Here is a 25,468-nt window from a genome sequence, read left to right on the forward strand (position 1 = left end):
TTCTGAAGGGTTCCCATAACTACACCTTATCCATCAGTGACCTGTCTTGAGCACGGTCAATAAACCTAATCATGCAAAGGCATAACTGCATAACCCCCCCCCCATAGACACACACACATACACACAGTACAGTGGTGACATGATTCATCAAATTCATCAATCAAGTCAGCACTACGCAAAACACACCAACCTCATCATTTAATACCCAGTCATGACCCCAGCTCCTTCCCTCTCTCTCTTCTCTCTCTCTCACACCACACACACACACACACTTACATCAGCACATCTCATTCTGGCAAGTCAATGCCTGTCAGGGGACACTCACATTGCAACATTTGTTCAGCACACACGCGACATCAATGTCAGACTGCACTGGCCGTGCACATTTATGTGGTCACTGCTAAACGGGTCACAAACACTCGGCTCCCAGGGAGACGGAAACGTGAGCTGGAGACGGCCTGGGAAAAGCCATGCGCATGGCCCGACTCCCAACACCCTCAAGCAGCCGCCGCCCAGATAAGCGCTCGTCTTGTTCTCCAGCCAGCCTGCGTGTTGACATCCATTTCCCTCCTCTCTGGGTTCTAGCCAGGCCGCCTCCGCCTCTCTCGCCCGCTTGACTCCGGGGCCCTCGCTTAATTGTCTCGCTCTGGCTCCGTAAGTCTGCTCGGGATTAAAACGGCTTGTTCTACACACACAATGAGGCTTTTAGTGTCTCCTTTTGTCCGTGCGCGCCGCGCTCAGGCATTTCGCAGCCTTGCTGTTGGTATGCGTCGAGCAAGCGAGCAGTCCATCGCGCACAAACACCTCCCCACAGGCAGAGGCTTGAGGTGAAGGCATTGTGCTGGCACTCACCTGCAGCTGTCGCTTAGTCGCCTGATTTAGAAAAGGTAGGACGTCTAAATGGCCCGCTTTGTGTCGGGATACACATTGTGTCACACATTGTGCATTTCTGCCTGGTGGGCAGTTGGACCGCCCTCAACGGTCAGCCCCTCTGTACTGGTCTCACCTCCTGGCCTTTTGCATTGTGATAAAGATGCAAATACTGCATGTATGCCAGTCTAATAATAAAGATTACAATACTACTGTAAATTCCTCTCTGTTGAAAGTCAGCCTTTTGTTATGGTGCCCCTACTTCCTGGAATAATCTTCAATGTAACATAAAAATTAACTATCTACTTTCCTATAATCAATTCAGATCTGTAATCACAAACCTTCCTATGTGAATGAATGAATGCTTAGTTTGTTTTAAATTGTAATTAAAACATATTAGAAATCAATCTCCTACATTCAAGCTCTTGGTGCGGTTGAGCCTCTGGGTGGTTTATCATGGCTATGTTCTGTACTGTGACGCATCCCGCTTTGCTCTGGGCTTTGCAGCACACCCTGCTTTGTGTTACTGTGTTCAAGCATGACATTTAAAAGTCATTCAGCCCTGATGGGAGAATTGTATCAGAGTTTTTTTGTACATACAGTGCTGCCGAGATCAGCCATGATGTAGTGTGTGTGTGTGTGTGTGTGTGTCCATGGACTCTGGAGTTGCTTGTGGTCTCTCTGAAGGGTTATTTGCATGCAGAGAGATCTGAACAGGATTCCAAGCTCTTATCGACTGGCTCAAACCTCCAGTCCTCTGAGCCAAAGTAGCCCAGCCAGCCAGCCCCCAAACTGTCCCCTGTCCTCAGAAGACCTGGTCAAGCCCCAAAGAGCTCAAATTCAGTCATATATACACTCACACAAATCTACATGCGCTATTTTCTATGTCCACTAACATGTTCAGAAACTGTCTCTCCTAATAGACCAAATAATTACAATTAAACAAATATTAATACTTAATAATTCATAATTAATGAATAAAACATCCTTAATTCAGCATCAGCGACCTTGAGGAGTCCATAAGTTCCTGTAGGTCACTTGGCTTTGCTACTGGTGCGTTATTGAGCGGGGGTAATAATGGAGGTCCATTGGCTCCATGCTCTGATGTACACCGGTGTGGGGGGATACTAAAGACACGGATCATGATTGACTGTTTTATATATAGCCATTTACAAGGCCAGCGCTGCCTGTCCATACTGATGAAGGGATCAATTTCACCCCCCCTCCCTTAGAGTCAGACCTCCACTTGGTCATCTCCATAACCACCACACACACACACACACACACACAAAAAAGAGAAAATGGTCAGAAAGAAAAAGGCATATGTTACAAGAATTACTGCACTTCTGCCTAGTAATTGCAGACATAATCAGTTTCACATTGTGCATAATAATCAGCATGGCTCCATGGGTGGTGGTGGCATCTGGTGGCCGCCGTCTGTGCTTGTGTGCGCGGCAGCAAAAAGTGTATTGCATGCCTGAGAAAGAGTGTGTGTATGGATATGTTTTATAATCAAAATAGCTTAATATGCATATGGTAACCGACCGTGGTTTGTGTGTTGATATGGTTGTCAGCACACATGGTAATATGCATGTGTGTGTGTGTGTGTGTGTTTGTGTGTGCATGCCAGCACACAGCCAGCCTGTTTCATATGCAGGAGATGTCTGTGGGAGACAGGTTGATACACTAAACTGTAGGTTGTGGGGAGGAGGAGAGGAAGAGGATGAGGAAGAGGAAGAGGAGGAGGAGGAGGAGGAGGAGGAGGAGGAGGAAGAGAGGGAGTGGGTGAAAAAGACAGATAAAGTAGGGAGAGAGGAGGTGAGGTGAGGGGGGGAAACACAGATAGAGCTCTGCATTCCAAACACTGTGTGCAGTCTGACTGGGAGTGGCTTTCTCCGCTGAAAAAGAGACAATCTTTCTCTCTATATATTCAGATGCATGATGCATCGTTGACACGGAATACAAATAAATTGCTTTTCTTTAAGCACAGATTCTTCCAACCTTCCTCTCTGCTCTCTCCGTAATGAAAAAAAACAAACAATGGTGCACTGCAAACACACAAACAGAGATAGAGAGAGAGAGAGAGAGAGACACACACACACACACCCCTAGAGGTCTTAGTGTGCCATGAGATCAGTGTGGTCTGCCTTCACGTGCTGGCAGGGACCGTGACCGCTAGCACAGTTAGCCCTGATAACTAGATTAAAGCCCACATCTAGATTAACATCGAGGTCATCCCTCAATCTGCACTCCATCCAAGGAGCTCAGGCCACATCTGTGACAGTGGGAAACTGTGTGTGTGTGTGTGTAAGAGTGTGTGTATACATGCGCACACACATTGAAACCTCTTCACTTTTCTCACATGAAGGCCTATACATTCTGATTTGTCATCATGCTGTATTGTGTGAGAAGACACTAAATCCATCTTTGTGTACTCACACAGATGCCATCTTCTCACACACACACACACACACACACCACAGGCAAGCGTATCCATTTCACGGCACTCTTGACTTTGAGCGAGTGTTTCAGAGAGCAGTCTCCGAGTGGTGGGGCTCCACTTGATAAATGAAGAGAGAAAGGACTTCTTACCACACCTATTTATCAGGGCCAACAAAGCCCTGCCATCCTGAAACGCACGCACGCACGCACGGCTCTACACATTGTGTTATTTTGGGGTTATAAAATATCTCCAGTTGCCGACTCCATTTCACACATGGGTGTTTTTGTAACGGCGACGATTTCACAGTGTCTCCTTCACATCCATTCCCATTCAGCGCCTCAAAGCGCCACAGAGAAGCTGGCAACCTATCGGCAGCCTGCACTGTCATCAAGACCAGCACGGCCGGTTGCTAGGCAAGCCAGCACTCTGCCCCCCGGTGAGAGAGAGAGAGAGAGAGAGAGAAAAAAAAAGAGAGAAAGAGAGGGAGAAACCCATTAAAAGTGGATGAGTTTCTGTCTGCCTGGCGATATAAAAACAGCCCCCTCCCCATCCCAAATTAATTCCCCCAAAACCCCACTACATCCCTCCAGGCAGCTTGGCACCCCGATCATGTGCTATCAAGCCTACCTATTTAAAATGAAACAAAAGGCACTAGGCTTGAGCTAATGGGGGCTGTCGTGGCTTACTGGTTAGGGCATCAGGCTTGTAACCAGAGGGTTGCCGGTTCGATCCCCGACCAGTGGGAACGGCTGAAGTGCCCTTGAGCAAGGCACCTAACCCCCTCACTGCTCCCCGAGCGCCGCTGTAGCAAGGCAGCTCACTGCTCTGGGTTAGTGTGTGCTTCACCTCACTGTGTGCTCTGTGTGTTCACTAATTCACGGATGGGATAAATGCAGAGACCAAATTCCTTGTAAGTATACTTGGCCAAGAAACCTGATTTCCATTTACATTAACATGGCTTCCCCACCAGTGAAACCTAACCTTGAGAACCAATCAGCGTGGTGGAGGATTCTGTTATTGCACTGCAACACAGACATACCTGAATAAACACTTGCCTACAGACCTCATGCCAGGAAAACTCTCACTACATGATGCCGGGGAGAGAGCAGTAGCATTATGCAAACTGAGCAGAGCTGTTGGAGTACGTGGGCTCCTTCTGAATCGCGTCCTCAAGTGACCTGAATGCAGGGAGATGCTAAGTGACTGATATGCTAAACACTTCCTCCACAAAAAGAAAACAACACTTCCGTCTGAGTAGAGGAGAGATGACTTGAACCCCAGCAAAGCCCTGCTCTATGTCTTTGTACGGATCTATAAACTGCATGAGCAGATGCTGATCAAATCGGCGTTGAAGATGAATGAGGGCAGTGATTCAGGGCCAACCTCAGTACCCAGGAGGCCATGACAACCACCGTGACCTATGACCTCTGGGGCAGCCAGCCGTGGAGATCAGAGGAGAGCAGAGGCTGGTGTGCATCAGACATCTTCGCTGTGGCCCCCTCACTCATCTCCTCCTCATCAGATGGGAACCGACTGACTCCAGGTCAGTCAGCCAGTAGCAGAAGAACAGAGGGGGGATGTGCCGTGTGTGTGTGTGTGTGCATTCCTCACAGCACCCTGCTGGCTCTCAGCCATGAAGCCCACAGAGCAGACGCCACTCACACTCACAGAGGGAGTAGAGCGAGATAAAGGCCCAGGCAGACTCAGAAAGTGGAGCGGCTAAATTACTCCTCTAATGAATACATCTCAAACGGCAAAATTCAATTTACTTCTCTCTCTCTCCTCTTTCTCTCTTCAGGGCTTAAAATTCATTTTTCAAAATGGGGGGGAATTCCCCTTAGGTTATTCATGTAGGGGATTTACACAATTTGGGGGGAGGGGGTCGATTCTGATACCAAGTCAAGAATTGCGATTTCAATACTCGGATACTTTTTAAAAAAAGTGTTTGATTTTAAATCCCCACCACCCTGACGTGGATCAGTAATATATACTGTAGTGGGATCATTCACAACAGTGGACATCCTAGATTCTGCTTGACTCTCTCCACACAATACAAACACACACTGAAAATGATAGCTTATGTGATATGTTTCTATCATATATTTTGAATTCATATAGAGTGTATTTATTTAATAATGCATTTTTTTTCAAAGTATAGCATTTTACTAGTAATTACTAGTAGCTAAACATATTTAGTAATTTGAATGCCTCATATTGACGCTTTAACCTATAACACCCTAGGCATATCTTTAATGTGGTGTGTAGGTCCAATTGAGTGCACATTGCTGATGAGTAGGTGTAAGTGAGTGCCTGTCACTTTTAAGAAAAATAATGTGAGAGTAATTCTATGGAGTAATTAGCCCCCTTCAACCTGACGGTTTTAGGCTATAGTCGCTAGTGAATAAAAGTTGTGCATAGTGCGGTATGTGTATGCAAATCATTATGTTTTCTATGTCATTAGATACAATAAATGTTCAAAAAACTAACATGTCGAGGACAATCTTTCTGGGATCAAGTGTTGACGCGACCTGAGCTAGCAGGATAGTTACCAAGCAGCTCTTTCCAGATGTAAAAGTTTGCCATGGTAGCGTAGCCTATTTTGCGTAAGCGCAAAGTGGTCTCTCTCTCTCTCTCTCCCCGCTCCCCGTGTGTGTGTGCGGCCTGCATGAGGCTATGTTCAATTCAACCTCAGTAGTTGATCAGTCCGGTCAATAGCACCAAGATTCACGCCACTTAATGATTAGGCTATATTAACGTCATCAGCAGGCTGTAAAAGTGTATGCGGGAATTTCTCGCATTATGATGGCTAGAGTTGCTGGACAAATTATGCGCAATACCCGCAATGAAATTTAAGCCCTGTCTCTTTCTCTCTTACTCCCTCTATTCTCCTTGCGCTCTACACCTGCCACCCATTCAGTCCATCTCGACCCAGGTGGGTTTCCCCCTCAAAACAAAGCGCTCAGATTCTGAATACGACCAAAGCGATTGGCAACCGTGCCAAAGCCCTGTGCCTTCAGCCTCTCCGTGTGTGGCATGGCATGTGGGGCGATCTCTGGCCGGAGCGTCCATGCATGCTGGTCAGCAGCGGTGGGTGTCTGCCCCGGGCTGCCCAGCGCTGCGTGTGGGCCAGCTGGGAGCGTGACCAGCATCCATCAGTGACACTCAGGCCCAATAAAGCTGCCCCTCAAAGAGAGAGAAAGACTCCGTAAAACACCTCCACATCCTAGCAGGGGGTACATGGCCATCAAGTGCATATTATGCAGCTCCAATTGAGTCTCTTAAATGATGTAAACAAAATCAACAACACCTCACCCAACAATACAATAAAGAACTAAATCTATTTGAATAGGAATTCACTTTTTTGTTCCCGTGTGTTCCCATGTGCGTTAAAAACAATGGAAACCACATACACACACACACACACACACATACACACACGCAGTGCCTTCATGCTTCAGAGAAATATTTGCCCTGCACGGTCACGATCGCTGGATTGGGAGAACAGCACGTCCAGTAGTGAGTTAATGACTTCCCCTCTGCAGACAGACATATTCCTCCTGCCCATTACCTTTCCATTCTTCTCCGAGGTGAGCTCATTTCCCCAGGACAAGTGTGGACAACTGCCTTTGAATTGCTAATTCATTTCACACTCATCCACAGATGAAAGGGCTGACGGACTCGGCCATTAAGCGGAGACAGGAGGGAGAGGGCACAAAGAAAATGCAGACCACTCCCTTGGACCCACAACATCAACAGCAGACCACTGCCATGGACCCACAACATCAACAGCAGACCACTGCCATGGACCCACAACATCAACAGCAGACCACTCCCATGGACCCACAACATCAACAGCAGTCCACTCCATGGACCCACAACATCAACAGCAGACCACTGCCATGGACCCACAACATCAACAGCAGACCACTCCCATGGACCCACAACATCAACAGCAGACCACTGCCATGGACCCACAACATCAACAGCAGACCACTGCCATGGACCCACAACATCAACAGCAGACCACTGCCATCAACAGCAGACCACTCCCATGGACCCACAACATCAACAGCAGACCACTGCCATGGACCCACAACATCAACAACAGCAGACCCACAACATCAACAGCAGACCACTCCACAACATCAACAGCAGACCACTGCCATGGACCCACAACATCAACAGCAGACCACTCCCATGGACCCACAACATCAACAGCAGACCACTCCCATGGACCCACAACATCAACAGCAGACCACTCCCATGGACCCACAACATCAACAGCAGACCACTGCCATGGACCCTCCCATGGACCCAACATCAACAGCAGACCACTGCCATGGACCCCACAACATCAACAGCAGACCACTCCCATGGACCCACAACATCAACAGCAGACCACTGCCATGGACCCACAACATCAACAGCAGACCACTGCCATCAACAGCAGACCACTGCCATGGACCCACAACATCAACAGCAGACCACTGCCATGGACCCACAACATCAACAGCAGACCACTGCCATGGACCCACAACATCAACAGCAGACCACTGCCATGGACCCACAACATCAACAGCAGACCACTGCCATGGACCCCCAACATCAACAGCAGACCACTGCCATGGACCCACAACATCAACAGCAGACCACTGCCATGGACCCACAACATCAACAGCAGACCACTGCCATGGACCCACAACATCAACAGCAGACCACTGCCATGGACCCACAACATCAACAGCAGACCACTGCCATGGACCCACAACATCAACAGGCACCACTGCCATGGACCCACAACATCAATCAACAGACCACTGCCATGGACCCACAACATCAACAGCAGACCACTGCCATGGACCCACAACATCAACAGCAGACCACTGCCATGGACCCACAACATCAACAGCAGACCACTATGGACCCACAACATCAACAGCAGACCACTGCCATGGACCCACAACATCAACAGCAGACCACTGCCATGGACCCACAACATCAACAGCAGACCACTGCCATGGACCCCACATCAACATCAACCAGCAGACCACTGCCCACTGGACCCACAACATCAACAGCAGACCACTCCCATGGACCCACAACATCAACAGCAGACCACTGCCATGGACCCACAACATCAACAGCAGACCACTGCCATGGACCCACAACATCAACAGCAGACCACTGAATGCTCTCTCTACTGTGTGTGTTTGCATATGATACTGTGTGTGTGTGTGTGTGTGTGTGTGTGTGTGTGTGTGTGTGTGTGTGTGTGTGTGTGTGTGTGTACGGGGTCATGGGTTAAGACGTGAACTCCTATAGTCCCGATTCACAGATCAGTTCCCAGAACGAGATGTACAACATTCAACAGGCAACACACACACATACACACACACACACACACAGGGGACCAGAGGGAAACATCTGCTGACAGTTGGTCTAAATCAGCCTCTGCTGAATTAATGAAGAATAATCACACTCTCTCTCTCACACACACACACACACACACACACACACACACACACACACACAAGAGCATCATACAAACATGTGTTTGCACACACACTCACACACAAATAATAATGGGCTGTAGAAATATAGCCTGGGCCCAGACGGTGTTGCATTATTCATGGCCTCCATGTTCCACAGGCAGAGCTCAAAGTTCAGACATCCAGCACACAAACCCAGCGTGCATGATGAGCACGGCCCCGTGATTGACAGGCTTTGTCGCCCCGACAACCGGGTGATGCGGACAGCTGCCTCAGCGTCTGTCGGATGCACAACACCCAAAGTGTGTGCCGACCGGCTTGGGTGGACAGCTCCAGTTAAGACCATACGAAGACAGACGAGAGAATAATGCCAACATGAGGTCCCAGGCCAGAGTGTTAAAGACGTGCTCCCCCTCTCACATCCCCTCTCCTCCTACGGACAGATGTCTACAAAGGAGCAGGCAGCGTACTGAACTGGCTTCTCCGTCATTCCTACACACAGCACTCAGCAGGCCAATCCAATTTCTTAAATGGCCGTCATAGTCAGCTCAATGAAGAGCAGAGACCAAGTCCTTGTGCTGGTGCATTACGCACTCTCTGCCAGCAGAAACAGAGTGCTGCTCAGTTCAATTGATCAGAAACCCAAAGCGTGGGGTAGAAATGTCTTTTGCAAAGAAATTAAAATGTGCCACAGGAGTGTGTTGGTTGTGAAATGTCTCCACAGCAAGTTTAGACTTGGGGATGGTGGAGGCAGTGCTCCTATCCTGTGTCACACTGGGACTCGATCCACTGAAGTGAATCAGAATTCCTGAGAAACAGCTTTAGGGGAAAACAACTTTGGAGACGCAGACCTTCATTTATCCTACGCAGAACTCACAACCTCATTTATCCTACTATATTCCCTCCCTCCCTCCAACACCTCTCCATCCCCCCTTCTTTTCAGACTTCCAGTCTTTTCCCTCCTCTCTCCTTCTCTCTGTGCCAGGGCCCGTAGTGCTGGCGCTGGTCCGGCCCGCTCATTGCTCTTCTGGGCACATTCCGTTGCGTGGTGGGGCTTGCACAGGCGGCACGGTGCCAAAGCAGGTGGCAGTGCCACTCTACTGCTCCCAACAACAGCAAGCAACCACACACACACACACACACACACACAGGGCCCTCCAAGGCTGGCCATCAGAAAACAACAGCACCCCGCCATCTGCCCACAGGAAGGAGAGAGAGAGGGAGAGAGAGAAAGAGAGAGAGAGAGAGAGAGAGAGAGAGAGAGAGAGAGAGAGAGAGGAAGGAACATAACGGACGGGGCTCATTATTTACTAACCTCTTAATTATCATGAATTATCTTTACACAACACCTCTTTACTCTTTTATCACCAGCCAGATGTATGTATGTGTGTGTGTGTGTGTGTGTGTGTGTGTGTGTGTGTGTGTGTGTGTGTGTGTGTGTGTGTGTGTGTGTGTGCGAAACACAAAGGGTCTGTCCGGAGGGCAGCCCGAATGACGGTCATGGCTGAGCAGTGCTCTATGGGAGAGTGATGTCATCACCCTGCAATTCTACTGCCTTTGTTTGTGTCCCTTTGGCCAGAGAGGATGAGGAGGAGGGGCAGGAAGATGACTCACTAGAACTCAAGCCATGTGTGTGTAACATCCATCATTTTCAGACACTGCCATCTTCATTTTACTTCTTTACTGGGTGTCAAAGTTGCTGAAGAATCAGAGGGAAAAGAATGGTTGAGAGTTGTTGGGTTCATGAGGTGGAAGAATCATTTGGTGTGGTCGCCTCCCTCCATTGGTTTACTGTGCAGTAAGCCCAGTGCCCAGTTTTTCCTTTTTCAATAACGTTATTAACTTTATTTCAGCTTCCTTTCCCTCCAGGATTTGGTTAACGATTGATCACAATTGCCTTTTGTTTTTCAGTTTCTAACGAATAACATTTTGCTCAGTCAAATTTAATTGTAGTAGTAGTTTATTTTTATAGATCAAAGACTTCCCTCCTCGGCAAAGGCAGTTTGTTATTATAGGTGAATGGTGAATGTCAGCCATTAGTGAGATGATCAATTGCTCTGCTATTTCTGCTATGTCTGATCCACTCCAGGAATAAAATCCATACTCCTCTTCCTCCTCCTAAAACATGGCACCATGTTGGCCTATATCTTCTTTCAGGGATACTGAAGAGCTTTTCTCTCTCTTTCCACTGACAGGCATCAATTCACAAGCCTGTTGGGGGACACCATTTTGCTTACCCAGAATCCTCTGCTGTCCCCGTCAGCGGCAACACAAGCACACCCACTGTTCCCAAGCCCTGATGAAAGGGGATATAAATAGCCATGGCTCTGCAAGCTGGACGAGGTGCAGATATTCTACTGAGTCAGTCATAGCCCTCAATCGCGATATCACCCCGAGCATCTCTGAGTAAGGCAGGATGGGAGGAGAGGGTTCTCAGACAGAGATACAATACCAGGAATGGAGATCTAAGGGGCTAATTTAGCACAGCTCCAGCCTCAAAGACTTGTAGCGCTGTTGGCGGTCATGCTCAAGTGCACCAGAGTGGACAGAGAGAGAGAGAGAGAGAGAGAGAGAGAGCCCTGTCCACAAACCACCCAAGAGACAGACACTTCCTCGTCAGCTGTCCACTGAACACCCATGAGAGTAATAGAGAAGGTCAGAGAATAAGACTGAAAAATGAGAGAGAGACAGAGAGAGAGAGAGAGAGAGAGACAGAGAGAGAGAGAGAGAGAGAGAGAGAGAGAGAGAGAGAGAGAGAGAGAGAGAGAGAGAGAGAGAGAGAGATGTGAGAGAGGAGAGAGAGAGAGAGAGATGTGAGAGAGTTAATCAGAGAGAGAGGGGAGGAGAGAGAGAAAGAGGGGGAGAGAGTGACAGAGAGAGAGAGGGAGGAAGTAAGCATGTGGGAGTTAATCAGAGTGAGGGGGAGAGAGAGGGAAAGAGAGAGACAGAGAGAGAGAGACAGACAGAGAGAGACAGACAGAGAGAGAGAGAGAGAGAGGGAGGGAGGGAGGAAGTAAGCATGTGGGAGTTAATCAGAGTGAGGGGGAGAGAGAGGGAAAGAGAGAGTGAGAGAGAGAGAGAGAGAGAAAAAGGGGTAGGGAGATGGACAGACAAAGATGGAGGAAAGAAAAACAAGCTATTAGCTGCAGTGTTCGCATCACATGCAGGGAGGAAGCAGGGGCCAGGCTGAGGCTGACCCCCTCGGGGTGAGTGCTCTCTCTGACCAACTAACGCACGACAACAAGCCACAGCCACACGGCCATTTCACAGCATCAGGACCCCATTTCAGTCAGGAGAGGCAACGGAAACGTTCACTTTTATGTTGCTTTTCAAAACTGGAAAAAACAGTGACTATTATAACAGTCAGATACTCGCTTTGGCCCAGTTTCCAGAACAGAAGAATGTAGCGCAAGGCTTCCGTCGTCCCTCTCAAAATACAGCTTGTCAGCGTGCCATTGTGCAGCTGTGGAATTCCAGTAACGGCCATGCAGTAGCCACATAAGGCTTCTGGACACATTTTCCTTCTGTGGTATAGAAGCAAAATCTAGAGTGCGCTTGAGAAAAGCGCTGGCTGTATAAATGTAACGTGTTGTTGTTGTTGTAGTGGACAAAAGGAAAAATAAGCCTAGACTATTGGAGGGAGTAACTTCCAAGCACAAGCACCTTCCTATGATGCCAGGGCTGACAGGCAATATGAATTGTGTTCTGTGAAGGTAATTAAATCAAGGGGACCCTGGGACCATGTTCCTCAGCGAGTGGGGGGATGGGGGGCCTCTTTCCAGACACGCATATCATTTGCTTCTGCATCAGAGCCATCTGTCTCCATGGCAACTAGTCATGGATTTGGAGGGATTGGTGAAAAGACCAGCGATGTCTGCTGAGCAAAACAACGTTTACCATTAGCACAACGGCCCGTGACCCTCCCTCTCCTTCAGCTAATGTGGTTATGCCTACCGAAGACAGTTCATGGAACTGTATGGGAGACCGACGTTAGCACTCTTCAATGAAATGTAGAGTGAATCAAAATATGAAACAATGGAGATTCTATGGATAATTCTGGATTAAAGAGACAAAACTGCCTTGTCATATAGAGCTAGCATGTTGCTAAGACACTCCACTGCCCCACTGGTGTCCAGACTGGTGAGAAAAGCAGACGGCTAATCAGCAGTTTAATCCTCAGGCCTTTTCCAGCCACAATCAGCCACCAATCTGTGCTTACTTTGCATTGCATAGCTGCCACAGTGCTGGGTATTCAAATTCAGACAGAACATGAAAACACTGATATGCCTCACATAACACCAATCTGACTCTGATTCAGGTCTCCTAGCAGGTCTCCTGCATCACAACACCCACATCATTCTAGACGATTTAACCTGCACATTTCTGCTCAATTTCATCTACTGAACAAATAACCACATCACTCGCCTCTGCAACAGCCATGATGCAACTAAACCGTATGCATTTGCCCCACAATAACATCATACGTGATTACACATCTCTGTCCTGATCAGAACTCACAGTCCTTCATTCATCTCAATTTCTCTCCAGTCTCCCTCCCCCTCCCCTGGACCACTGGCTCCAGCCACTGGGGGGGGGAATCACAACAACGTGTGACAAAAAGCCATCAGCAAAACGGATAAGTGCATTACTGTGGGAGAAAATTGAGTGTCCAGACAGAACATGCATAATCTAGAGGGATTGCATAACAGATGTTGGCCATTTTTAGCCTCCCTGCTCGGTCATGACAGCGTTTAGGAAAGCATCGGAGGGAAGAGTTTTTTGTAAAAGGTTCAGTTTCTACAAACAAATGCAGTTGATAAAGACAACAATGAGCAAAATAGAGACAAGATTCAGCAAGAAAAATAAACTCTTCCAGAGAGAACAGAAAAATCGCAACTTAAAACAATCAGGTGAAAACAAGCTGTGGAATCATCAGTCCCACCCTTCACTGGCTTTGTCACAAAACAAAGCGTCGAGCTGACGGTTGTCAAGTCCCCTGCAGTTTTAGACCTCATCAGAATGCAAATCAGGCCCCAGACAGGCCGAGAGAGAGACAGAGAGAGAGAGAGAGAGAGACATTAGATAAATGGTTCACTATTCACCCCTCTCTGCTCTAATAATGATGGCGGATTTTAATTCTACCCAATGTGCTGTCCATCACTATTCCAGCGCTCCATCATTAGTGTGCTGCCCGTCTCTGCCCTTCATAATCACCCTTACACACAGCGTCCTAACGCAGCCTGGCTGAAATCGGCTTAGCTCTGGACTGGAAAGGTGACACGATGAGGGAAATAGGCTTGGAGTCTACTGGACTGTCCCACCCTCACACCATGACCAACTGGGACATGTGACTAGAGGACTTGATGTATAGACACAACAAATCAAAGTATGATGAAGGGGAAAAGTTGGATCAGTCAAGAGATTTTTTTTTTTTTAACTTCATTCAAAGCCAAAAAACCTAGCTGCCTCATTTTGAGATTATTTCTTGGCCAGAGCAGCCATGGTTATTAAGGGTTGGAGCATCTCAACTCTCTGTTGGTGTCAAAATAAATAAAGGCACAAATCGTGAATATGAGGGAGAGGAACAGTTATGTAATATGTTTTCATGTTTGTAAAAAAAAAAAAAAAAAAAAAAAAAACCTTTTTATTCCCAAACATCGGCAAAAAACATTCCCAGAACATCAGCCGAAATGTTCAGCAGGCTGCATGACCCAGGTGTAATTTCCCAGTGAAGGATGACAAGACTGAGGGATTTGTTTGTGTGAGAGAGGCCTCACGACAACCCTCAGAAACACATGATCCAAACGCAAGTCAAACCCTGAAGAGGACGCTCTGTTCTCTGAGTGTGGGGAAGCCTCGATCGGCTGCTCAAGGCTTGTTCGGTGTTTAAAACTCAATCGATGTGACAGACTGGCTTTATTGTGTTGATAGTTGATGGTGCATGAAGTGTGTGAATACACATGCATTTGTGTGTGCGTGTGTGTGTGTGTGTGTGTGACTTCAGACAGGCACAGACTGACTCCTGATCAGTGATGGTCTCATCAGGCGAATGAGCCCATTGTGGTCTGTCTACAATGACGCTGACCCCGGCAGCATCAGCTATCTGTTCTTTTTCCCTTCTTCTCTCTCTCTTTCTCTCTTTCTCTCCTCAGTGCCCTCCTCACTCCTCCATGATGCCAAAGACTGGCACCACCACCCACTGGCCCTACAGCAGACTCATTGGCCTGCAACAGCACACGCAGCACTACCTCATACCCCCTGTCCACTCCATCCACCATCTGCTCTGGATCTCTCCATTTTCCACAGCAATGTGAGCGTCCATGTCCATTTGTTGCCAGTTGTAGAAGATACAGCTTTATCAGATTTTCTAAAAGTATTTTGGGGCTGGCGGGCTGGCAGGCTGACGCCTGAATAGAGAGGAGAATTGCTCCTGCCACAACCCATCCCCAGGCGCTAGCGTGCTTTCATGCCCCTTGATGGACACTGACTCAGGGGAACAGAGATAACAATCCCCTGACACACGCTCCCTCAGATCAACTCCACACTAGACATGCTACAACACCTACCCTGGCATGGTGCCTCCATCTGACAGCCCTTAAAAGGAACCATAAAGCATCCACATGGGAATGAGGGGGAGCTGGCACCATGGCTGCCAGATCACTGTGGGAGCTTTATAGACCCTTTCAAGAGAGTTCCATTATCAGCATCATAGTTGGCCCTACAAGGCTTCCGTTTTAACATTCCATATGTTATCTTAATAACATATGGAATGTTATGAAATATGTCTATCTTACAGGCCAGAAAGAAGTGACTCACATCACATGTTTTTGACTGAGGAGGAGATTCCCTTAGTTGCTCATATTATGCACATCAGATGATTGACTGTTTAGATAACCTTTAGTTCATCAACCCAAACAAACCACAGCTGGCTTGTGACAGAGGGGTTATCAGCTAGCGAGGGGCGTTCTGACTGAGGAGGGAATGTTTACGGAGGCTTATCAGGAGACTTACCTGCTGAGTTGGAGCACAGTCAAGGGTCAAAGTCAATGAGATCGGGACAGCGTGTCACTCAGTCACACCACCACTCACACACACAAATTCCTCTCATAAATGATTGCAATCAGTGGTGCTTGCTTGCATCAGTCTAATGCTCAGTCACACAAATGATGACATAATACTAATAAACAGAGACACAACTCTCCATTTTAGAATAGTGGACAGAAATGGGCTTTTGATTTGAATGTGCCATTCACTCTGCCTGATTTACACAACAGTAATGTCTGTTGCACCGAGACACTCCCAGTGGACATATTTCTGTAATGGGAGCTTTGTGTGTGCGTGTGTGTGTGGGTGCGTGCGTGTGTCCACATGTGTGTGTGTGGTGTGTGTGGTCCAACGCTGGAGTAATCTGTGAGATGGAGACCCAGTGGTGCTGTAAAGATGGAGAACCATCGTTATGTCACACTGTATGCTGTAAATCTGCTTACATAACACACAGTACAGCGCTATTATGGCCCAGTGTGTTTCTGCTGACTACAGACTGCAAATGGCACCAAGCAACATTATTGACTGTTATCAGTGAGTACCAAAAGGGAGACACATAAGTGGCTCTTTTTCCCCACACAAAGTGACACTTGGCACATGACAACAGCAACAAGGCTGCAGTGCACAAGTGTGTAGGATTTATGTGTGGCTGAACATAGGCTAACGCTTCTCTGCTATTCCTCTTGGTTTCCTACAGCCTATCAGCTGCTTGTGATATTGGTGATTAGTACTGAGGGAGGCTATAGGCTGCTACCTTTGTACATTTATAAGTGAAATAAATCAATCTTTAATTGCTAATAGCCATAATTTGTCCCAACATTTTTATACTATTTTATACAGTATTCAGACATGTTGAATGGAAACAAAACAACCAAACCAAAGAGTCCATCCTTAGTCAGACTAAAGCATGGCTTACAGTCCCCTTTTGATTACAGAATACCATACACTTCCAATCACAACTGCTAAGGTAAGCATTTCCTCTTTTCCATAACACATTATACACAGTGATTGACACATATAATAACAGTCCAGCTCCATGCATGGGCAGTGCCTGTCCACCATGTCCCTTTCCTGCTGCTCACTCTGACCAAGACGTCAGTAAAAGCTCCCTGACTGAGAGAGCAGAAGAATGCGAGGCCCTCAAGCCTCCGAGGATGTCTGGTCAGTCCTGAGCGTGACGTGCATGGAGAGGAGGGACGTCACATAGCATTCACCGCCGAGCCTTTCCAGAACGTGTAGCCCTGGCAACGGCTTGCAGAGAGATCCGTGGAAGCTACCGGAAGATGAGTCACAGCGGTATTTCCTGGCAGAGAGAGCGAGGCTTGATGCCACCCATCATTTCAGCCTCCAGCGCTTTATTGGTGTTGGAGGAGTTGGCTTCTTTGTCTAAATCAAACACATCCCAGAGAGCCTTGAGAAACAAGAGACCTTGTGAAAATGTGTCTGAGTTAAGGGAAAGGCAAGTCAAGCCAAGCCAGGTTTAAAGCCTGACAGGTTGTAACAAGTCATGAGTTGATGACGCATCTCTGCAGATCACTACAGCTGTTGTGTTAGGCGCTGGGCTGAAAGATCAGTGTGCCATTTTCTGATGCCCCTGTGACAGTGCTCACAGTGTTCAGATATCTGACAAAGATCTTCAGATTAGACCGTGTGCAAACCCATGTTAAACTTCCGACACCACAAAAGAACTCTAAGTTTTGCTTACTGTTTTCTAAACCATCACATAATCCCAGAGAGCCTTCATTCATTTCATCTCCCATTACAACATGACCAGGCATGTAGAGTAGAGTGCATTCTCTTGTTTGACCCTGACCTTGCCAAACTGCAGCCCCCAACTGCCCTGTATTGCACCCCCTTGAGGGCCCCAGCCCCTTCACCCATCAACAGCTGAGCAACGCACAGCATATGGGCTCGCAGGTTAAAGGGCAGACAAGCATTTGTATTTCAATAGCACATCCCATGGTTAACTGCCCATTTAAGGGGAGCCGTTTGGAAGCAGCTACAAAGGAAGCAGTAAGCACTCAGCTAGACACGATTCTTTTCTAAGAAGATTTTTCTTCCTGGAAGTGGTACAATCGAGATTACGCGGCAGCTACTAAGGAAACCCCTGGTTGGCAGGAAGTCATACACATTACACATGTATTTTCGCATGCAGTTTCCCCACTATGTATTGTGCATTTCCATGAAATGTAACTGGTGGTTAGCCTGGTACCACCAGGCCACTCACTTCATGAAGAGAGTCTGGGTACTCTCCATTTGGAAATGTTTTCCGCTGATTGGTCCGCCATGCCAGGGGCAGAAGGAAGCGTGCACTGACAGTAGCCAGACTGGTATCCAAGTGAAACAAAATGAGCTGCACTACAGGCAGACAGGGCCAGGCTATCTGCTCGTAGCAGGGGCTCCTTGTCATGGCTACTCCCAGATGAATGGATAGCTTGTGGAGACATGATTGCTGGGTTGCACATAGAGGGTGGAGGAGGTATGCCTTTGAGACTGTGCAAGTAATGCATTTCTAATGAGAAGGCAGTCATCCTTTTACTGACGAGAGAACCCATGTTATACTGTGGCACTGAATGAAGCATTTAGCCCAAGCAGACATCTGCAACAGAGTCATTGCATGCACATGGGAGGGGGGTGTGGGAGTTGTCTGGATGTGTATACAGTGTGTACAGTGTACATGTGTGCTAGGTCAAATGTGCATCTCCAGATGAACCCCAGATCAGGGCAGGCCAGCTTAGCGCAGCCGCGATCAGAGGGGCCTCGAGGAGCCGTCTGAAAGGATTACACTAACTGGCTTAACAGAGACCGGGCCGTCTTCCTCTATCCATCTCTATATTGCCATCCCTGTACACACACACACACACACACACACACACACACACACACACACACACACACACACACACACACACGGCAGAGAGGAATGACTCCAGCGTAGGGAAGTGTGCAGTGTGCACTCAGCCATGGCAGAGGAGCGAGGGAGCATGTAGACAGGCTTCCCCCAGCGCAGCATTTAAGAGCCTCTGCAGCAAGAGAGCACGTTTCTGCCCTCGTGCCTTTAAAAATGGCCTTCACTCAGTCCCCTCTCACCATTTCCTTTTTTCTCTTTGTTGTCCAGAGCATCACAGGGGGAGACCAAGTGCCCTGGACATTGTGGGTCTGATGGAGATAAAGGGGAGCCCTTACCTCATTGGCCTCCCTGTGGGAAGGCAGGGTCCCTGGCGGGGGAGGGGGAGGATATGGGGGGGTGGAGGTCTCACAACATTAGCATAGCCGCTCCGCAGACTACCATCCAGGCCGGTCACTCCAACCAGATGGCTGGGGCTGTAAGCCCTCTTAAAACCCTTTGTGTTCTCCCTCTCTGCACTGAGGCGTCAGTCATATTTGCAAAGTGTTTGTAGCTGAGGAGACGGAGACTAGTCACCCACCTCACACCTCTAGAGTCCATAAAACTAGCTTTATTAGCACGCTCGGACATCAAGGACAAAGGCAGAGTCGCCGCAACGTTCAATCTTCAGTTTTAGACATTCTAACGTCCTCGGTCCTAATTATCACAGAGCTCCAAACTGGCCTGGCTCTTTGATACTGCCTCATTACAGGAAGGTAAATAAGGAGGACGAGGAGGTGCAAGTTCTGGCACAGGTGTAAAAAAGACGCCCTGGCGAGGGAACAATGACCCGTCCCTCGAGGACCAGGCACTGCTGAGAACCTCACAGGAACCATCTGCACAAGCAACAGGAAGGAAGAGAGGCCATACCCGGACATGTGCAGCAGGAACTGAGAGTGAAGTGCACTGGAGCATGACTGCATTCTGGTGCTATGCAAAGCATTGCAAGCATCTGAGTGTGCGGATCTCCTCCACACGGTGTGTGTGTGTGTGTGGGCGAGGGAGGAACTTCCAGCAAGCATAAAACATTAAGCTAGTCTCTCTCTCTCTCTCTCTCTCTCTCTCTGCCCGGGCTGCCAGCCTCGGCTCCTAAAATAGTGCCTTGGTTCTCACCTTAAAGCTTCACGCTCTCCTTCTTGGCCCAGAATGCCCCACGCTCAGAATGCACATCACAGCACAGGAGTCCAACGCCGTGCCAGAATGGACTATTTATATGCTTTTATTCTGAAACAGCTTTCCAGTACTGAATCCATTTCCATCCTGTCTCATAAAGTGATCCTTAGAGAGATGGACCAAATTGAGCATCGCTGTCCCCCTGTCATATACAAACCCAATAAAAGGCAATTTAGCAAGAAGTCATTTAAAAGCCTTTGAGCCCTCTTAGAATATTGGACCACAACTAAGGAAGCTATGGAGAGAGAGAGAGAGAGAGAGAGAGAGAGAGAGAGAGAGAGAGAGAGAGAGAGAGAGGAAGTAAGCATGTGGGAGTTAATCAGAGTGAGGGAGAGAGAGAGGGAAAGAGAGAGTGACAGAGAGAGAATCAGAGGAGAGGAGAGAAGAGAGAGAGGGAGAGAGAGAATCAGAGAGAGAGAGAGAGAGAGAGAGAGAGAGAGAGAGAGAGAGAGAGAGAGAGAGAGAGAGAGAGAGAGAGAGAGAGAGACACACACACACACACACACACACACACACGTTGCAGTAATGTATGATGCATGATGTTTTGTTTTCTGTCTTTACACACTACTACGTACATGTATGCTTTGACAATACAAATTGTATTTTTTGTCATATAAAGCTCAATTGAATTGAATTGAATTGAATTGAATTGAGAGAGAATTGAGAGAGAGAGAGAGAGAAAGAGAGAGAGAAAGGTTGAGAAAGTCTGAGAAATAATCAAATCAGCACATAGTCTGTTTGCATAATCAAATCAGCTTGGCTCGCTGGAGAGAGAAGAGAGAAAGAGAGAGAGAGAGAAAAAAAGAGAGAGACTGTCCATCAACATTTAAAAGCCTTTGGGGCCTCTTAGAATATTGGACCACAACTAAGGAAGCTATGGAAGCTTCTATCAATGCAAACACAAGCTTCCACAGACAGGGGAGACAGAGCGAAATAAAGGGGACAGAGAGAGTGTGTGTGTGTGTGTGTGTGTGTGAGTGTGTGATTTATCGGTCATGCTTACAGTAGGAAATGAGGTAACATCTAATAAAATGCAATGATCAAACCTATCTCCTCACAATCCACTAAAGATGAGGGTCATAACTGCCTGAGCTATTCTTGTAAGCCCAGGCCAGACGGCCACATAAAGAGGACATTGCAGATGCAGGGGACCAAGCATTCAGCTACAACACCCATACAGAGAGAGAGAGAGAGAGAGAGAGAGAGAGAGAGAGAGAGAGAGAGAGAGAGAGAGAGAGAGAGAGAGAGAGAGAGAGAGAGAGAGAGACACACACACACACACAGCCGTTGCAGTAATGTATGATGCATGATGTTTTGTTTTCTGTCTTTACACACTACTACGTACATGTATGCTTTGACAATACAAATTGTATTTTTTGTCATATAAAGCTCAATTGAATTGAATTGAATTGAATTGAATTGAATTGAGAGAGAGAGAGAGAGAGAAAGAGAGAGCGAGAGAGAAAAAAAGAGAGAGACTGTCCATCAACACAACACTGGCAGCTCCGCAGGGCTTGGGACAACCACCACATTAATAAACAACACACAAACAAACATGGAGGGCAAACCAAACATAAGGACAGGGTCACGTTTAACATTTCACTACATGCCCCATTTTCATAATCAACAGCTCTAAATAATTAGACCTAGCAAAAATATCCACTGAAATACTCAGTCGCAAAATAGTCACAGCCTAAGCCTGTCATCATGTGTCCATATGCAACCACTGTGACCATGAGAATATTCACCTGGATGCTATTTGTTCGGGACAGTCCAGAGAAAACCCCAGACTCGTCACCACCATGATATCACTGATGAGATCCTCATGCTGGGAATGAATATGAGTGTGTGTGTGTGAGAGAGAGAGAAATAGAGAGACAGAGAGAGAGAGACAGAGAGAGAGAGAGAGAGACAGAGAGAGACAGAGAGAGAGAGAGAGAGAGAGAGAGAGAGAGAGAGAGAGAGAGAAAGAGAGAGCGAGAGAGCCAGTGGGTGAGCACGAACCCAAAAGAACACGCACACCCAGGAGATACCCGGCGAGCAGTCATGCAGGCGATCCACAGGAAATCTGCTCCAATGACCAGAACAATGGGCCAGGGGAAACAGGGCCACCCAACACAAAGGCAGGGCCAGATACTTTCACAGTGACGGCCCAGGATAGCACAGCCAGAAATAAGTTGCAGCTATGAATCTGGGTCACGCATGCTTTCGCTCGCTCTCTTGAGTGCTGGAGTATTTTATAGGCATGTGAGCGAGACTGGGCCAACTAAACGTTAAGAAACTTGATCCATGGGAGTATTTCTGTGAGGGTTAACCGGATGCCCTAGGCCTCTGCATGGGGGGGCTGTGATTGTTCTAGCTTGACTGTTAATGACCTGTCATGGCAATGTTTGTTTGATAGGAGAGAAGGGTCTGGTTACAGCCCATTGACACCCAGCCCCCAACTGATTGGATCCCAATGTCCCACCAAAGACCACGTCAACATTCAACCCAAGCAGCTCAGGATGCAGCCAGATGTGCTCCACGTCCGTGTGACTGGAGCGTCCCTCGTCCAACATCTGGAGCTGGGGGCTGGACTAAACCCTTCTCAAATATACTGATGTGTGCTCTTAAGGGACAGACGGGGCCAGAGCGCTCTGCACCCCAACAGCGCAGCCTTAATCCTGCCCTAACCCTTTCAAATACTTCTGCCCTCAAACTTAATGTGCGTCTGTCCACGGATTGAAGTTGGGAAGAGACCCAGGAATTTGACGGGTGACTATGGCCAGACTTGCAACACTTATCAGACCTATTGATGTACAAAATAATGTACAAAATGACACTTTAATATGATCAACAGAACAATGACAGCAACAATGATGTCAGTAGTTCATGCTTATGGAGGTAAAAGAACTAAAACAGGGGTAATGTTTTTCCAAAGCCTCTAAAGGTAACCATGGAATCTTAGTTTGAATCCAAATCCACATGACTCCCTCCAAATGAATTATATTGATTACAATTAAGGGACTTTCACTACACCACCTGACATTTTGCAACATTCTCAAATAGTTTTTTTTTTTTACTAAGATGTCACAACAGAAATGGGGCACTGGCGTCTGTGCCTTGGCTGATTCCTGCCTGGGTTAGCATCTGTCCTTCTTTAGCCATGCTAGTGTAAACAGGAGCAGACGGAGCACACTGGCCTGGTTCTCCCAACGCAGCGTCAGACAGGCCGAGTTGCCCTCTGCAGTGGCAAATGCTCCCATGTGGGCCCAGTGGCAGAGCCCAAATGCTCCCATGTGGGCCCAGTGGCAGAGCCCAAATGATGCCATGTGGGCCCAGTGGCAGAGCCCAAATGATGCCATATGGGCCCAGTGGCAGAGCCCAAATGATGCCATATGGGCACAGTGATGCCATGTGGGCCCAGTGGCAGAGCCCAAATGATGCTATGCCAGGGACAGGAATTCTAATTCTGACATACACCACAGGGGCAGCTATCCAAATAATGCATGCACACACACCCAACACACAACGCCTGTGGACATGACCACCAATATGGCCTATAGATTTAGCTCACTGTCCTGGGCTAAAGACCACCACCATTTAATCCTCCAAAAGTCAGAGATTACACCACACAGCAGCCCCAATAAAAGCTCCCCAATCACCCCCAGAGAGGGGGGCAGGGGGGCAAAGAGGAATGACAAAGATGATAGATAGATAGATAGATAGATAGATAGATACTTTATTGATCCCATGGGGAAATTCAAGATGACCAAAACAAAGTAGAGCTCCAAGAGAACAGAACAGTCATGCAATCAAATATGTTGTTAGGAGTAACCATGTACCATCGCTTAGACAGCTGCAGTTTCAACATTCTGCACTTTAACACAGAAGAGACGTGATCAATGAAATCAAGACATCTCTCTCTCTCTCTCTCTGGTTGTGCAAAAGAGCCTGTCACAGTGCATTAGCACTCTGATCTTACTCTTACACAAACATTTAGCAAGCTGTTTTACCTTGGGTAGCTAATGATGCAGTGTAGCATGCAATACAAGTCTATTGTCTGCCAGTGTATGTGTGCTTCCTTGGTATCAAACCCCAACCTTGATGCTGTTGCCACCTTTTCCTATACAAGGTGTACTATGAACATACATATGCATTACAACAATACAAGAACTTAAAACAGCATGATTACCGTTTCTTTTACCTACTTTACTTTGATTCCCTCTGCATAAAGGAATACAATGCCATTGATAGCCACCAATGACTCATATCAATACACTTTTCTATTAAGATTGTTTAAAAAATTTTTTTAAAAACACTCACACAGAGAAAGGGTGGCTTTCATTTCATTTTCAGGTTATGACATTCACAATCACATAGAACATGAACTGCTAACAAACAGCCTGAGAATTTCAGAACAACGATATGTTGCATATCCTTGTAACTCGCGTTACCACTTCGGTTTTAGGCTACGCAGTTGGGTTATTGGACAAAAGGTTGATCAGGCATAATAATCATAATAGGATAGGCTATTCCTCTGGTCAACGAAATTGTAGCATAGCATTCTTTAGGGCTGAGTGGTTTTGTTGACAAAGACGGCCTCGAACAAGAGTTGAGAGTTTCTTTTGCGAACCATTTCACTTTCTCTACAGTCTACAGTTTTGGCAATAGGTTACAAATGAATTAGGACAGTAACCGATTCACTCCTCTCAGTAGGCCTACTTCACACAACAACTTTACAGAGCTCATGTTTGTTTGAATGTCTTTACAGTTTTATGCTGCCTTCGACAGACAGAGGCACCTTAAAGGAATCCGATGTCGAAACACGAGATGTGGTGTTAAAAAAACAAAAAACACTTTGTGTAGTTATTTAACCTTACCGGCCAATTCATCTGGTTCCAACCCAGTCTCGGTGTCTATTCCACATATCACGAAATAATGGGCGAAGCGGCACGGAGCCGACCCTGTCCCCGTACTGTTCACGCTCATCCTCGCTCAAAACGGATCAGATTGACTTTAATACTTCAAAGAAAAGCGCTCCATTGAGGGCGGCGAATCGACTAAGTTCGAATACACTTAACTGTACAGTCGTAATGCAGTTTTGGTGGTTGTAGCTTCCGTAGGTTCGTTTTCGGCTTTGATTTAGCTGCGGCTGGTGTGAAAAGCGGAGCTACTCCGGCCCGCTCTGTCTTGCTGCTCTGACAGCTCTGTTCTGGGCGCCTCGTCCAACAAGCCTCTGTTCACTGCCTCGCTCTCGGCCTCCGAGGGTGGGAGCTCGAGAGAGCTTATTTGTAACCTCCGTCGCCACTAGGGGGCAGGATAGGTTGTTTGACATTTGAAATTCACAACGACTTTGAAATTGTCAACAAAGTATCATAGGCTACTGCATGAGGCAAACGGGTAAGAAGCCTTGTAAATGAATTGGTCAACACGTTTTTTATTTTATTTTAATAAACGTTGATCATGCTCATAAACTATGTCGGCCGACATTTTATAACGTAGCCTAATAAAGACAACTGAACCTGATCCATCATTTTACTCAATAGGCGATCATGATTTGTTCTCCACTGAACTGATTGG

General features: G+C 47.3%; 1 protein-coding gene across 3 annotated transcripts in view; it reads right to left on the reverse strand.

The window, feature by feature from the left end:
* The window catches only part of dennd5b (DENN/MADD domain containing 5B), a 60,149-nt gene extending 35,023 nt beyond the window's left edge, over positions 1 to 25,126 (reverse strand). For all 3 annotated transcript variants that reach the window (XM_048267315.1, XM_048267314.1, XM_048267313.1), the window contains exon 1: positions 24,769 to 25,126. In XM_048267315.1, the coding sequence (XP_048123272.1) occupies positions 24,769 to 24,877 (109 nt within the window). In that variant the 5' untranslated portion in view covers positions 24,878 to 25,126. The remainder of the gene's footprint in view (positions 1 to 24,768) is intronic.
* Positions 25,127 to 25,468: the final 342 nt, after the last annotated feature.

Source organism: Alosa alosa, chromosome 17, assembly GCF_017589495.1.
Source record: "Alosa alosa isolate M-15738 ecotype Scorff River chromosome 17, AALO_Geno_1.1, whole genome shotgun sequence".
Taxonomy (NCBI): domain Eukaryota; kingdom Metazoa; phylum Chordata; class Actinopteri; order Clupeiformes; family Clupeidae; genus Alosa; species Alosa alosa.